At 42.4% G+C, this 14,176-nt stretch overlaps 1 protein-coding gene across 3 annotated transcripts in view; it reads right to left on the bottom strand.

The window, feature by feature from the left end:
* Positions 1-2,074: 2,074 nt before the first annotated feature.
* The window catches only part of LOC124037910 (lysine-specific demethylase 4A-like), a 53,475-nt gene continuing 41,373 nt past the window's right edge, over positions 2,075-14,176 (bottom strand). For all 3 annotated transcript variants that reach the window (XM_046353156.1, XM_046353154.1, XM_046353155.1), the window contains exons 15-23: positions 12,018-12,243; positions 9,088-9,164; positions 8,772-8,827; positions 8,373-8,481; positions 6,707-6,895; positions 5,752-5,922; positions 3,692-3,811; positions 3,365-3,457; positions 2,075-3,158 (exon numbers count right to left, since the gene is read on the bottom strand). In XM_046353156.1, coding sequence (XP_046209112.1) covers positions 3,018-3,158; positions 3,365-3,457; positions 3,692-3,811; positions 5,752-5,922; positions 6,707-6,895; positions 8,373-8,481; positions 8,772-8,827; positions 9,088-9,164; positions 12,018-12,243 — 1,182 coding nt within the window. In that variant the 3' untranslated portion in view covers positions 2,075-3,017. The remainder of the gene's footprint in view (positions 3,159-3,364; positions 3,458-3,691; positions 3,812-5,751; positions 5,923-6,706; positions 6,896-8,372; positions 8,482-8,771; positions 8,828-9,087; positions 9,165-12,017; positions 12,244-14,176) is intronic.

The following is a 14,176-nucleotide window of genomic DNA, read 5'->3' as shown; positions in this document are numbered from 1 at the left end:
GTGATGAGGATGGGGAGGAAACAATTTAATCCATTTTAGAATAAGGCTGTAACCTAACAAAATGTGAAAAGTCAAAGGATCTGAATTTTTCAAATACACTGTATGACCTTCAAAATCGTATACAGTTCTATAAAAATTGTCTCATGAATTCAAGCAATGACCGGTTCCTTGAACTTAATCTCAAACGTTCTGTGTAAATCCTGTTTTGGGCTAACCTGTGAGGTTTGCTGGTACAAACACTGGGAGAGTCTTCTCCTAGGACAGAAATAATTCAGTTGACCGTTTTACTCCATATAGAGGTAAATGTATCACTACTGTGATTTAATGGTATGACGTATTAAGCTCTCAAGGTATCCGAAAGTGTGATTACATATACTGCAAATTGTAGTCATAATCGTGATAAGCATTTCAAACATCGCTAACCATTGTAATTACATAGTAATGGAACCACCAACAAATAACACCAATTCAGGACATAAGCGAGGCAAAAATTTACTGAAACAAAAATTGTTTACAAAATGCATGAATGATAATATGGAAGAAGTCCAGCGTTCATTTATCACAGACACAGGAAAGAGGTCAACGTTCAAAAAGTCAAACACGAACAGGCCAGGGAACGGTCCCAATGGTACCCTACTCCCTATATAGGGAATAGGGTTCCATTTGGGATGCTGCCAAGATCCCTAGAGTCAACAGTTTATATCTTTCAATAAAGTACTTATTACAATAATTACATCTCAGTGTCTTTCTGGCTGTGAATATAGAACATGTATCATTATAAAACAAAGCAATAGTTATTTTTGATAGAAAAGTAATTTTCCTCCGTGTATTATAAGTCTTAAGTTTTTCCATACTATTGAATGATGATAAAAACCTTTTGCTCAGTGGTACTGCTGTGAATGTGGGCCTTTATAACTAACTGTAACCCATACTGTCAGTTATGTGACTCACACACTCAATTAGGGTCACAAAATGCTGGGAACTTTCTCAAAATACCCACGTTTTCCAGAAATCCCAGATTGGGTATACCTAGATTTCCTGCTTATTCCCTCCTGATTCCAGGCATATTCCGACCAGGATTTCTGGAAAACGTGGGAAAATTTTCCAACTCTATACTCAAGACAACAGCAGTTTACAGACAAACAATGAAGACAATCTGAAAGCCACCTTATCCTATCTTAATAAGTGCATCATGGTTGACGATCTTGGCCGAGTGGAGATGGGTAAGAACATCTTATAGATGTAGAATTCACAATAATATCCCCCCCCCCACAAAAATAGCATATGGCAGCACACAACTATTAAAATGTCCTCTCAAACTGGACTTAAATAAAAGTGCAATGCACAACTTTCATTAAATGAGTAAAGAACCAACTTGGAAATAAATGGAGAGCCCACAGCAATTCTGAACAGGCTATTTCCAATTCATCGCTATAGCAAAAATAGAACATACATCATAATCATTTTGAAACCTCTACAGCATTGCAACTGACAAACTGTCTGTATTGCAGAAGTTACTTTTAGTTTCTCCAAGCACCATATAATAAATATGCTGGTAAAAAAAACAACTCAAAATGGAAAAAGCTATATTCAACACATTCCTACAAAATACAATGTATAGGAATGCAGTCAACAGTGTGAATCTGCTAAGAGGAGGCAGTATTAGTTACTAAAATGGCATTGCACCTCCTTGAAATCAAACATAGGTGCAAGTAGCACCATAAAAACTACACTGAACAAAAATATAAAGCGCAACATGTAAAGTGTTGGTTCCATGTTTCATGAGCTGAAATAAATGATGCCCAGAAATGTTCAATACGCACAAAAAGCTTATTTCTCTCAATTTGTACACAAAATAGTTTACATCCCTGTTAGTGAGCATTTGTCATTTGCTAAGATAATCCATCCACCTTACAGGTGTGGCATATCAAGAAGCTGATTAAACGCCACTATCATTACACAGGTGTACCTTGTGCTGGGGATAATAAAAGGCCACTAGAATGTGCAGTTTTGTCACACAACACAATGCCACAGATGTATCAAGTTTTGTGGGAGCATGCAATTGGCATGCTGACTGCAGGAATATCCACCAGAGCATTTGCCAGAAAATGTCATGTTCATTTCTCTACCATAAGCCGCTTCCTTCATTTTAGAGAATTTGGCAGCACATCCAATTTCTGTCTATAATAAAGCCCTTTTTTGGGCAAAAATTTAGTTCTGATTGGCGGGGCCTAGCTCCCAAGTGGATGAGCTTATGTCCTCCCAGGCCCACCCATGGCTTCGTCCCTGCCTAGTCATGTGAAATCCATAGATTTAGGGCCTAATTTATTTATTTCAATTGACTGATTTCCTTATATGTAACTCAGTAAAATCATTTAACTTGTTGCATGTTGTGTTAATATTTTTGTTCATTATACATAGGAAAATATATACATATGTATGTAAAATAACAACTGGCAAACATTGTCAAATATTGAGTCAGAAAACACAAGTGATTATGAGGATGAGTGGCAATAACTTTTGTGTCTGCTTCACTCCCTTGAGGAAATCCTTCCTACCACTGAAATATATTGAGTGAATTGTTATTATCAGAAAGTTTACATCTTGTTTGGGAGCAAAAATCAAGGGTCAATATCACTTCATTCAATACACAAATTACTGATACTGGGCACTGGCAGAGTAGCATAAAATGTGACATGGATGGTAATAACCATAGGGACAGGTTTCCTGGACACAGATCAAGCCTAGTTCTGGAAATATATTTTTGGTCCAGGGCAAGGCTTAAACAGTGTCTGGGAAACCAGTGCCTAATGCTGGAATGATGAAGGGATGAATTGAAGAAAAAGACAGTCTAAACTAGGGGTTGGATAGTTATTTTCAGAGGAAGTCCTTTAGTCAGAGCTACACTTACTCACTCAGTGGATAAATTAAGGTAAAGTGAGCAGAAGTCTGGATAAGGAATATCAGTGCTGGTGATTTGTTGGTAGAGTAGGCTACTCCATGCTGTAGTCGGCAGGCTACTCCATGATGGCTCTGTAGATCACAGGTTCGATGTAGTCTCCTCTGTACCGTGAGTTGATCACTCTCTGCCTCTTCGACTGCTGGATGGCCTCCTTGTCCTCAAATATACCATCGAAACGCATGTCTGACGCTTTGGACTGGGGAGACGAGGCAGGGTACACACGGAAGATAAGGATTACTTCATGGTCCATTGTCACAGGGCTCATTAATAATTAACAAACATGCTGGAGAATAAGATCCAGTAGACTGCTACAGTAGAGTGAAAACGTTCAGAGTTGATATACAATGTACATAGGTTAGCAACTTTGGATTCAGTATATTGGATAGCTCACAGTACACTCACCAGTCTTGACTTGACTCTCTTGGGCAGCTCCTCATCCAGGGTATAGACATCATCTCTCTTGGCTGTTAGTTGTGACCCGTCTTCAAACTCCACCTACATCAAACAACACCATCAATGCCAAAATAACCACATTTGATGACTCTCATAGCAAACAAAACAATGGTTTCATCACAGATTTTTAATGTATTGCTTGCTATGAGTTTTAAACCATCTGGGAAAATGGAGCTGATCAATTAGACCGCAAAGCAGTCTTTCATATAAGACTGTAATCTCTTTCTGCATAAGGTATATTGTTGCTACGGGTGAGTATGAATACTGTTGCAGTACCTGGTACATTTGGATGACGTGAGCAGCCACAAACTTGGCCCCATAGACTAGACCATCTGTCCACCGGACCTGCACCACCTCCCCCTGCGATGGGGGGCCTAGCTGGGCACAATTCCGGCTCTGACAACAGAAAACAACATTAGATACAATCCTACGAACATACTATTTAGCAAACACCAAAAAGCCATCACACAATTGTAGTGTAATCACACAATTGTAATGTGTAGTACAGAGCTGGGATGATAAACCGAAAGTTACCGACATTGACATGGCCTTCCTCTTCCGAAGCATTTTGTGTACGTCTATAATAAACAATGTGATAGACAACATTCCTGTAGATTGTTCTAAAACCATTATTTGGTCAACAGTAATAGCCTATGCATCATGTTGATTCGTGCTATGAAAGTATCTGCCTGTCCCTGTTTCGCTGTCAGCTGTCAGCTGTCAGCTGCTCTGTGAGCGAGCCACTCTCACTTCCTCTCCCCACTGTGCGCACGGAGGAGGGAAAGATGCATTCTGAGAAGCACAAGCATATTAACGTTGCTCAAAATGCAATTGCGGATAAAAAGACTACTGTTTTTCAAAACCACTGCTATATTTCTCACCTCTTTATATTAAGTTCATGGCACCACTTTACAACTGGATATGTTACATTAAATAGCTTACCGTAATTACTGGACTATTAAGCGCACCTGAATATAAACCAAACCCACTGAATTATTAAAAAATATGTATTTTGTACATAAATAAGCCGCACATGTCTATAAGCCGCAGGTGCCTACCGGTACATTGAAACAAATGAACTTTACACAGCCTTTAAATGAAACACGGCTTGTAACAAAAATAAATAGGCTTTAACGAAACACGGCTTGTAACAAAAATTAAAACAGTAGCCTACCAAGACAGTCATTGGTCACTATCTTCCTCCTCCTGTGCACTGAAACCACTGAAGTCATCTCCTTCGGCGTCGGAGTTGAATAGCCTCAGAATTGCTTCATCCGATGTTGGATCGTTTTCATTGTCGCTCTCGTCACTTTCATCCGGAGGCAAATACGCCACTGAGCTCATGCTGCCCCTTCAACACGCAGCAGTCCAGCCTTTCGAAACCCGTTGATGATAGTGGATTTTTTGACAATGCTCCACGCTGTCAGGACCCACTGGCAGACTTGACCATAAGATGCTCTTCGCCTGCGGCCCGTTTTAGTGAAGGATTTCTCCCCACTTGTCATCCAAGACTCCCACTGAACAAGGAGCGCCACCTTAAATGCACGATTTACACTGATGTCGAGTGGCTGCAAATACTTTGGGCCATCTGCTTTTCTTCCCTCTGAAAGCTTTTGTTGTCTTTCTGCACTGAGTCAGATCCTCACGCTGCTGTTTCCAACGTCTTATCATCGACTCATTAAGGCCAAGCTCCCATGCAGCAGCTCTATTTCCTTTTCCAACAGCCAGATTTATCGCCTTCAACTTGAAAGCTGCATCATATGCATTTCTCTGTGTCTTTGCCATGATGAGGGTGACAAAATTACTACCGTAATCAGAATGATGGGAAGTTTGAGCGCGCTCGATTTACGTCACATTATGTGACGGTGCTCAGTTTTTTGGCAGCATGAATCTTGTGAAAGCGGGAAAAATCCATAAATTAGCTGCGTCATTGTATTGTAGGTTCAAAGTGTGGGAATAAAGTAGCGGCTTATAGTCCGGAAATTACGGTAATTTTTTAATCATAGGCCACCCTCTCAGCTGTCTTACTTGGCACTGGAAGAAAATGTTCTAGAGCCCTCCGCTAATTTAAAGTAACTGTCCATTAATGATTGTTATCAAGCAAAATAGTTACATTCATCACAATATTACTGTTTGTCCATATCGCCCAGTTCGAGCACCTCCACCCCAAAATAATTAACCATTATTTATCGCCTATTCATTGTTATCACAACAAAACAAAAAAAACAGGTACATTTATCACGCTGTGGACTGTTGTCCATTTTGCCTAGCTCTCTAAGCAATCAATAAACTAATCATGAACAGCATATGAACTACTGAACCGTAAGTCTCCTTACCACGATATCCTCGGGAAAGAGGTTGTCGCTGAAGGAGCCGTCATCAAAGTTGACCTCATAGAACGTCTCCTTGGAAAGCTGCACCACGTCACACTGGTAGTAGCGGCCATTTTTGTGCTTACAGATCACCCTCTGTCCCACGGTGAGCTCATGCATGGCTGCTTTGTTACGCTGAACGAGGAGAGAGATCAGTGATGATTACACGGTCATCCACAGGATTAGCATCAAATAAGAACTATCAACCTCTTTGGACTGGAAGCACATGGGCACACTTGTGGGAGTTTTCACTCAAATCTAAAACCTAGTCATGTTTATGCAATACAATGTGGTGAGCACAGTCCCGAATACACTGAGTATACAAAACATCCAGATAAATCCAGTTCAATCAGTGCAGATGAAAGGGAAGAGACCGGTTAAAGAAGGATTTTTAAGCCTCGAGACAATTGAAACATGGACTGGGTATGTGTGCCATTCAGAGGGTGAATGGGCAAGACAAAATATTTAAGTGCCTTTGAACGGGGTATGGCAGTAGATGCCAGGCACAGCAGTTTGTGCCAAGAACTGCAACGCTCTGGTTTTTCCACACAACAGTTTCCTGTGTGTATCAAGAATGGTCCACCACCCAAAGGACATCCAGCCAACTTGACACAACTGTTGGAAGCATTGGAGTCAACATGGGCCAACATCCCTGTCGAACACTTTCGACACCTTGTAGAGTCCATGCTCCCGACGAATTGAGGCTGTTCTGAGGCCAAAGGGGAGTGCAACTCAATATTAGGAAGGTGTTCATAATGTTTGCTATACTCAGTGTATATAGAAGGTTTAGAAACTACAAGGCAAAGTATCAGAAGAATGTTCCCAACTAAGTCCCAAAACAGAGGCCTTCAGAGTTCCCCGTCTGGTGTATAGCTTCCTCTTTCTGAAAGACACCAAGTAAAGTACAACTGATGTATACCTCTGTCTGAATAGGGCCCTTGTGCCGGCAGCAGGTGACGTAGACCACGAAAGGCCACTCGTCTGGCTGCATGAGGACCCCAGCGGCCTGAGCACAGGTAGGGTGGTAGGCCGTAGAACAGCGGCCATGGGAACACTGCACACAGCACCCGGACATCTTCTTCATCCTCTTCTTACAGTAGTAACATTTCTACACATCACAGATAAGCATAAGAACATGCTCAGAGACAGGAAAGGGAAGTCTGACAGGGAAAACTTGGCCTGTATGTCCGGTCAAACAGTATACAGTAGCATGCTACATTCTCTTCAAATACAATGGCTGTCATGATTCATGTGAAAGGGCTAAATTCAGAAATAAGGCTTTGCAGAAAGAGATGTAATTTCATATCCCCCTGATATGACATGTCAGAAGTTCTGACTGACTGGGCTTAAATCCCAAACTCACATGACATCCTCTAAATAGCCTGGTCTCTAGTCCAAGAATGGGCAACTTTGATGGGGGTGGGGACCACAGATAATTTCCTGCACTTCTACACATTTTGCAATAGGGTGGAGAGAAATGTTTACAGATTTGAATATGATATCTCAGTGAGGTCCCCCGGTCAGTTTAGATAGCTGGCCGCTAAAATAGTTTTTTGCTGACATGGGCTAATTGAGTGACTATCAGTGACTCATATAGAGGCGGATGTGTCAACTATTCTCAGGTTTTGTCATGCAAATAACATATTACTTTGACATAATATGCTGAAGAGAAGATATTCCGCCACTCCACTCTTTTCAGTTTGCTCCTCTTCATGCACCTTGGTTGGAGAGTGAGGTGAACCGCCTTTGCTGTCTCTGCCTGGCCGGTTCCCCTCTTTCCACTGGGATTCTCTGCCCCTAACCCTATTACGGGGGCTGAGTCACTGGCTTTCTGGTGCTCTTCCATGCCGTCCCTAGGAGGGGTGCGTCACTTGAGTGGGTTGAGTCTGTGAAGTGATCTTCCTGTCTAGGTTGGCGTCCCCCTCGGGTTTGTGCCGTGAGGGAGATCTTCGTGGGGTGTTTCAGGGTAGTAAGTTGGTGGCTAAAGATATCCCTCAAGTGGTTTTGGGGACTGTGCTTTGGCAAAGTGGGTGGGGTTATATCCTGCCTGGTTGGCCCTGTCTCGGGATATAGTCGGACGGGTCCAGTGTCTCCCGACCCCTCCTGTCTCAGCCTCCCGTAATTATGCTGCAATAGTTTGTGTCGGAGGGCTAGGGTCAGTCTGTTATATCTGGAGTATTTCTCCTGTCTTCTCCGGTGTGCTGTGTGAATGTAAGTATGCTCCCTCTAATTCTCTCTCTCTTTCTCTGAGGACCTGAGCCCTAGGACCATGCCTCAGGACTACCTGGCCTGATGATTCCTTGCTGTCCCCAGTACACCTGGTCATGCTGCTGCTCCAGTTTCAACTGTTCTGCCTGCGGCTATGGAACCCTGACCTGTTCACCGGACGTGCTACCTTGACCCAGACTTGCTGTTTTTGACTCTCTCTCTACTGCACCTGCTGTCTCGAACTCTGAATGATCGGCTATGAAAAGCCAACTGATATTTACTCCGGTTTCTGTATAGCACATTGACATCGGATGATGTAAAAAGGGCTTTATAAATACATTTGATTGATTGATTGGCATTTACTGTGTTTAACTCACCAGTTTAAACCTCTGTAGAGGAATCCCACTCAGATCCACAGGGCTTCTCTCAGTGATGTTCACAAAGCGAGCCTCCAACACTGCTACTGCACACAGCACATGGACCCACCTACAACACACAAAAATGTCAATACACACACAAAAACATGTCAACACACACACAAAAACATGTCAACACACACACAAAAACATGTCAACACACACACACATCGTTAGTGGCTTATAAACTAAACCCTAGTAGATATATTTCAGTAGAACGTCTAAATATGTGAACATAAGTGTACATAAAGCAATATACTGTTGATTAGAGTTGTAGAGTAAATGTTCAATGTGTGATTACTGATTGCTAGACTAGACCACTCCCTGATCTAAGGAAATTTGACTGGCACACAAACTTACTTGTTGTTGTTGGCTTTCTGCAAGGCTCCACCCCTCAGCGAACACAAACAGCAACTCTGCAAACAGAAACAAACTGTCAACCATCATCATCCAAGTAATCTAAACATAGATGTGGTTCCTGCTACCTGATGACCAGTATCAGTTAGTCACATATCATTAGGAGACTACCGCAAACACTACTGCCAGATCGAATGACTGTTTACAGTACTGCAAAGTTTGCACACTATTGACAGTGACAATAACAGAGATTTGGGCCAACTAGGTGAGGTGAGTCATACATAGAGAAGGGCCACTGAGCTGTTGTAGAGACACTAACCTCAGTCATGGCGTTGGCCTTACAGCGAGCACACTTCCAATCCTTAGTAACAATCTTTGGATCCACGCCATAACAGCCTGGTAAACACAAAACCAAACACCAGGTCAGGGGACAAAATTAACATAGCATACACCAAGAGCTAGTTTGGGAGGACGATTGGCAGACAGGCATTGACGAAGTCTTAAGTCTTTCCTTCTTAATGTTGTTGTCCTGATCTCAATGACAGAGCAGCATTCACTTTCAGTCCCCGAGCCAAAACACACAATTCGCTCAATCCTGCCAAGGACGCATTGGAATCAGTCATTACTATGGCAATTCAGTATGGTGCTACCCATACCTCTAATAATTGAAGGTTAAAGATAGAAACATCTCTATTTTTTGGATTTTTATTTTATTTGCACGTTTAGTATTAATTGATCTCTTTGCTTAGCTTTACTCCCTAAAGTGTTCCCATTCCCTTTAATAAGTGCATTGAAGACATCGTCCCCACAGTGACCATACGAACATACCCCAACCAGAAGACATGGATTAAATGTAACATCTACACTAAACTAAAGGCTAAAGCTGACACTTTCAAGGAGCGGAACACTAATCCGGACGCTTATAAGAAATCCCGTTACGACCGGCTATGACCTCCAAACAGGCAAAGTGCCAATACAGGACTAAGATTGAATCCTACTACGCCGGCTCTGACGCGCAACAGATGTGGCAGGGCTCGCAAACTATCACAGATCAGAGGGAAACCCAGCCGGGAGCTGCCTAGCGACGTGAGCCTAACAGACTAGCTAAACACGTCAAGGCAGACCACAAGGAACCATGCATGAAAGCACCAGCTGTTCCGGGCGACTGTGTGATCTTGCTCTCAATAGCCAATGTGAGTAGGACTTTTAAACAGGTTAACATTCACAAAACCGCAGGGCCAGATGGAATACCAGGACGTTTACTCCGAGCATGGGCTGACCAGCTGGCAAGTGTCTTCACTGACATTTTCAACATATCCTTGACGCGCTCTGTAATACCAACTTGTTTCAAGGAGACCACCATAGTCCCCTTGCCCAATAATGCCAAGGTAACCTGACTAAATTACTATTTCCCCCGTAACACACGTCCATAGCCATGAAATTCTTTGAAAGGCTGGTCATGGCTCACATCAATACCATCATCCCAGACACCCAAGACCCACTCCAATTCGATCCTGCCCCAACAGATACAGAGATGAGGTAATTTCTATTGCACTCCCCCTGCCCTCACTGGACAAAAGGAATACCTATAAGAATGCTGTTCCTTGAGTATAGCTCAGCATTCAACACCATAGCCCCCTCCAAGTGTATCACCAAGCACAGGACCCTGAACAACTCTCTCTGGATGCTGGACCCCCCGACAGGCGCTAAGGATAAGCAACAACACATTCGCCACGCAGACAATCAACACGGGGGTCCCACAGGGGTGTGTGCTGAGTCCCCTCCTGTAATCCCTGTTCACCTACGACTGCGTGGTTTCATACAATGATGGTAGTACTTATCACCAACAACGATGATGCAGCCTATAGGGAGGAGTTTTGAGACCTGGAAGTGTGGTGCCAGGACAACAACCTCTCCCTCAAAGTCAGCAAGACAAAAGAGCTGATCGTGGACTAGAGGAAAGGGAGGGGTGAGAACGGCCCCATCCACATCGATGGGACTGTAGTGGAGCAGGTTGAGAGCTTCAAGTTCCTCCGTGTCTACATCACTACGGAATTAACATGGTGCACATACACCCACACAGTTGTAAAGAGTGTATGACAGGGCTTACTCCCCATCCAGGAGGCTGAAAAGATTTGGCATGGGCCCTCAGACCCTCAAATTTCTAAAGCTGCACCATTGAGAAGATATTGACTGGCTGCATCACCACTTGGTACGGCAACTGCAAGGCTCTACACAGGGGGGTTGAGTATGGCATTGTCAAAGACTCTAGTCACCAAAGCCATAGACTGTTCAATCTATTTCCTGCACCTCAAGCGGTACCAGTACACCAAGTCTGGAACCAACAGGACCCTGAAGCTTCTACCCTCAAGCCATGAGACTGGTAAAAAGCTAATCAAATGGCTAGCCATTCTACCTACGTTGATCCTTTTTTGCAATGACTATGCACACACTGGACTCTACCCACTCTACCCACACACACACACAAAGCACATCCACACATGCATACTGACACACACACAGCTAATGTCTTATCTTATGTTCATAGCTACCTCGTACCCCTGAAAATCAACTCAGTTCTGGTACTCCCTGTATATAGCCATGTTATTTTTACTCATTGTTATGCACTGCATTTATTCCTCGTGTCACTATTTCAAATTGTTGGAAAAGGACCCATCAGTAAGCATTTCACTGTTAGTCACAAAGTATGTGACTAATAAAATGTGATTAGATTTGACAAGCTTAGGTCCAAAATAAGCCCATAGAAATGCACTGGGCTAATTTTAGAAACCTCTCGCAGTGCCTCTTCCGTTCCGGTGTATATCAAAATGTGTCAGAGTAAAAATAACAAATAACATTTTTTTTTTTTTTCTAGGCTTGAAACAGCCTGTAGTTAACTCCTCTAAATCAAGTCTGTCCAAACAGCTTGCTAGAGTAGAGTATAGCTATTAACCCTGGTATTACAGTTAAGGATACAGTACAGCCTATGATCTCTCCAACTATAGCTGTAGGTAAAACCTGTTGACCAGAATCTTTCTGAAGGCTAGTTAACACCCTACGTACACAACGCAGTTGCACACCTCTGCATAGTTTTGCTACGCAACAGCTATTTTGCATTGCTACTTGTAGTTCATCCATGCATACGTACGTAGGGTATAAACTAGGTTTGAGGGTCTGCAAAAACAATGAGAGTACATTATGTTGCGAGTACTGACTGAGTGAGTACTGTAGTTAGTAAGTAGTACTGACTGGTGTGTATGCGGACACTGCAGTGGGAGCAGCTGATGAGCAGGCTGGTGCCGTCTGGCTCCAGGTGAGGGGTGGTGGGCGCCAGGGCTCCAAGCGCCTGCTCCTCAGCACCCTCCTCTGGCTCGGTGGTGGTAGTGAAACACATCTCAGCGATCAGAGGCTTAGTCCTCAGTCTGCCTCCAGGCAACACCACTGTAGTGTCCTTACAATCATCAGCACACTCCATCTGGAGATTTAAAAAAGAATCATATTTAGCACCACTTGGGAGGACAATGGAGAATCATTTAAAAAACATTTTTACAGTTGTTTAAACAAAATGTTTTGGGGTTTTTAATCGCTTTGGTGTAATTTTCACAGCTCTTAGTACTAAACTCAAAACATCATCAAAAAGGCAGTTGTTTCAAAACGAACCACATTTTCAATTGACTAAGTACAACACAAAATCAGTCCATTTTTCACCAAATTTAAATCAGTGTCATCTAGAAATACATATTTTGCATTGCAATACATGTTCATATAAATTAATTGCCTGTCACAATGCACTGCTCACATTACTTTTGATATGATTCTCTTCTGCAAAAATACATTTCACTTACTGAATCCAATTGTTAATTGATGACCACTTAAATGTTTGGTAAACCTTATAGATTTTACATGTAAACTGGTTTGTCTACTACAGATTGAGAACTACATCATGAAAATGTACATTGTAAAGTAGCAACATAAAAAGTACGATTTACACTACCGGTCAGAAGTTTTAGAACACCTCATTCAAGGGTTTTTCTTTAGTTTGACTACTATCTACATTGTAGAATAATAGTGAAGACATAAAAACTATGAAAAAAACACATATGGAATCATGTAGCAACCAAAAAAAAAAGGTGTTAAGCCAATCTTAATATATTTGAGATTCATTTTTCCTTGATGACAGCTTTGCACACTTTTGGAATTTTCTCAACCAGCTTCATGAGGTAGTCATCTGGAATGCATTTCCATTAACAGGTGTGCATTCATTAAAGTTAATTTGTGGAATTTCTTTCCTTCTTAATGCGTTTGAGCCAATCAGATGTTTTGTGACTTGGTAGGGGGTATACAGAAGATAGCACTATTTGGTAACAGACCAAGTCCATATTAAATGGCAATAACAGCTCAAATAAGCAAAGAGAAATGACCATTACTTTAAGGCATGAATATCAGTCAATTCGGAAATTTCAAAAAGTTTCCATAACTTTTGAAAGTTTCTTCAAGGGTAGTCGCAAAAACCCTCAAGAGCTATGATGAAACTGGCTATCATGAGGACCGCCACAGGAACGGAAGACCCACAATGCTTCAGAGTTCCATCCCATTTGGTTTGGGCTTAGTGGGACTATAATTTGTTTTTCAACAGGACAATGACATAACACACTTCCAGGCTGTGTAACGGCTATTTGACCAAGAAGGAGAGTGATGGAGTGCTGCATCAGTTAACCTAGCCTCCACAATCCCCTAACCTCAACCAAATTGAGATGGTTTGGGATGAGTTGGACCGCAGAGTAAAGGAAAAGCAGCCAACAAGTGCTCAGTATATGTGGGAACTCCTTCAAGATTGTTGGAAAAGCATTCCAGGTGAAGGTACAGTGAAATGCTTGAAATGCTCCCAGCGCCTACAGTGCAGTAATTTCATATAGTGGAGTATTTGCATATGATCTCAGTGATCATTGTTCCATAGTCTGTATAACATGCTGACCAGACCGCGAGTGTCACAAAATAAATGTAGAAATCCATGTTATTCAATTATTGCCCCCACACTGCTCGCGCGCGCCAACGAGTGTCTGCGATGCCAAGGGCTAAAATAGAACTCCTTTCTACTTCTGACGCAGATGGCACTGAAAGTCCTGCCTCTCCCATCTCATTGGTTTGTAGAAGCAGGTACCCACGTGCCATCTCCTCATTGGTTATACCCACGTGGATGATTGAAAGACAAACTGTTTTGCCGATTGTCGTGGTAATACTATGAAAGTTTGGATGCGATCACCATATGAGTTCAAAGATGAAAAAGCCTGGAAGGAGGAGAGATGACTACAAACAATTCGGTTGGCCATTTTATGTGTGGATTAATTGTCGGAGTAGAGGACCTTGTGCTTTTCAGGTAAAATAACAACTCAATGTTTATATCCTGG

The sequence above is a fragment of the Oncorhynchus gorbuscha genome, linkage group LG06 (genome assembly GCF_021184085.1).
Source record: "Oncorhynchus gorbuscha isolate QuinsamMale2020 ecotype Even-year linkage group LG06, OgorEven_v1.0, whole genome shotgun sequence".
NCBI lineage: Eukaryota > Metazoa > Chordata > Actinopteri > Salmoniformes > Salmonidae > Oncorhynchus > Oncorhynchus gorbuscha.
The sequence above is the reverse complement of the archived record's forward strand: the minus strand, read 5'-3'. Positions and strand labels throughout refer to the sequence as shown.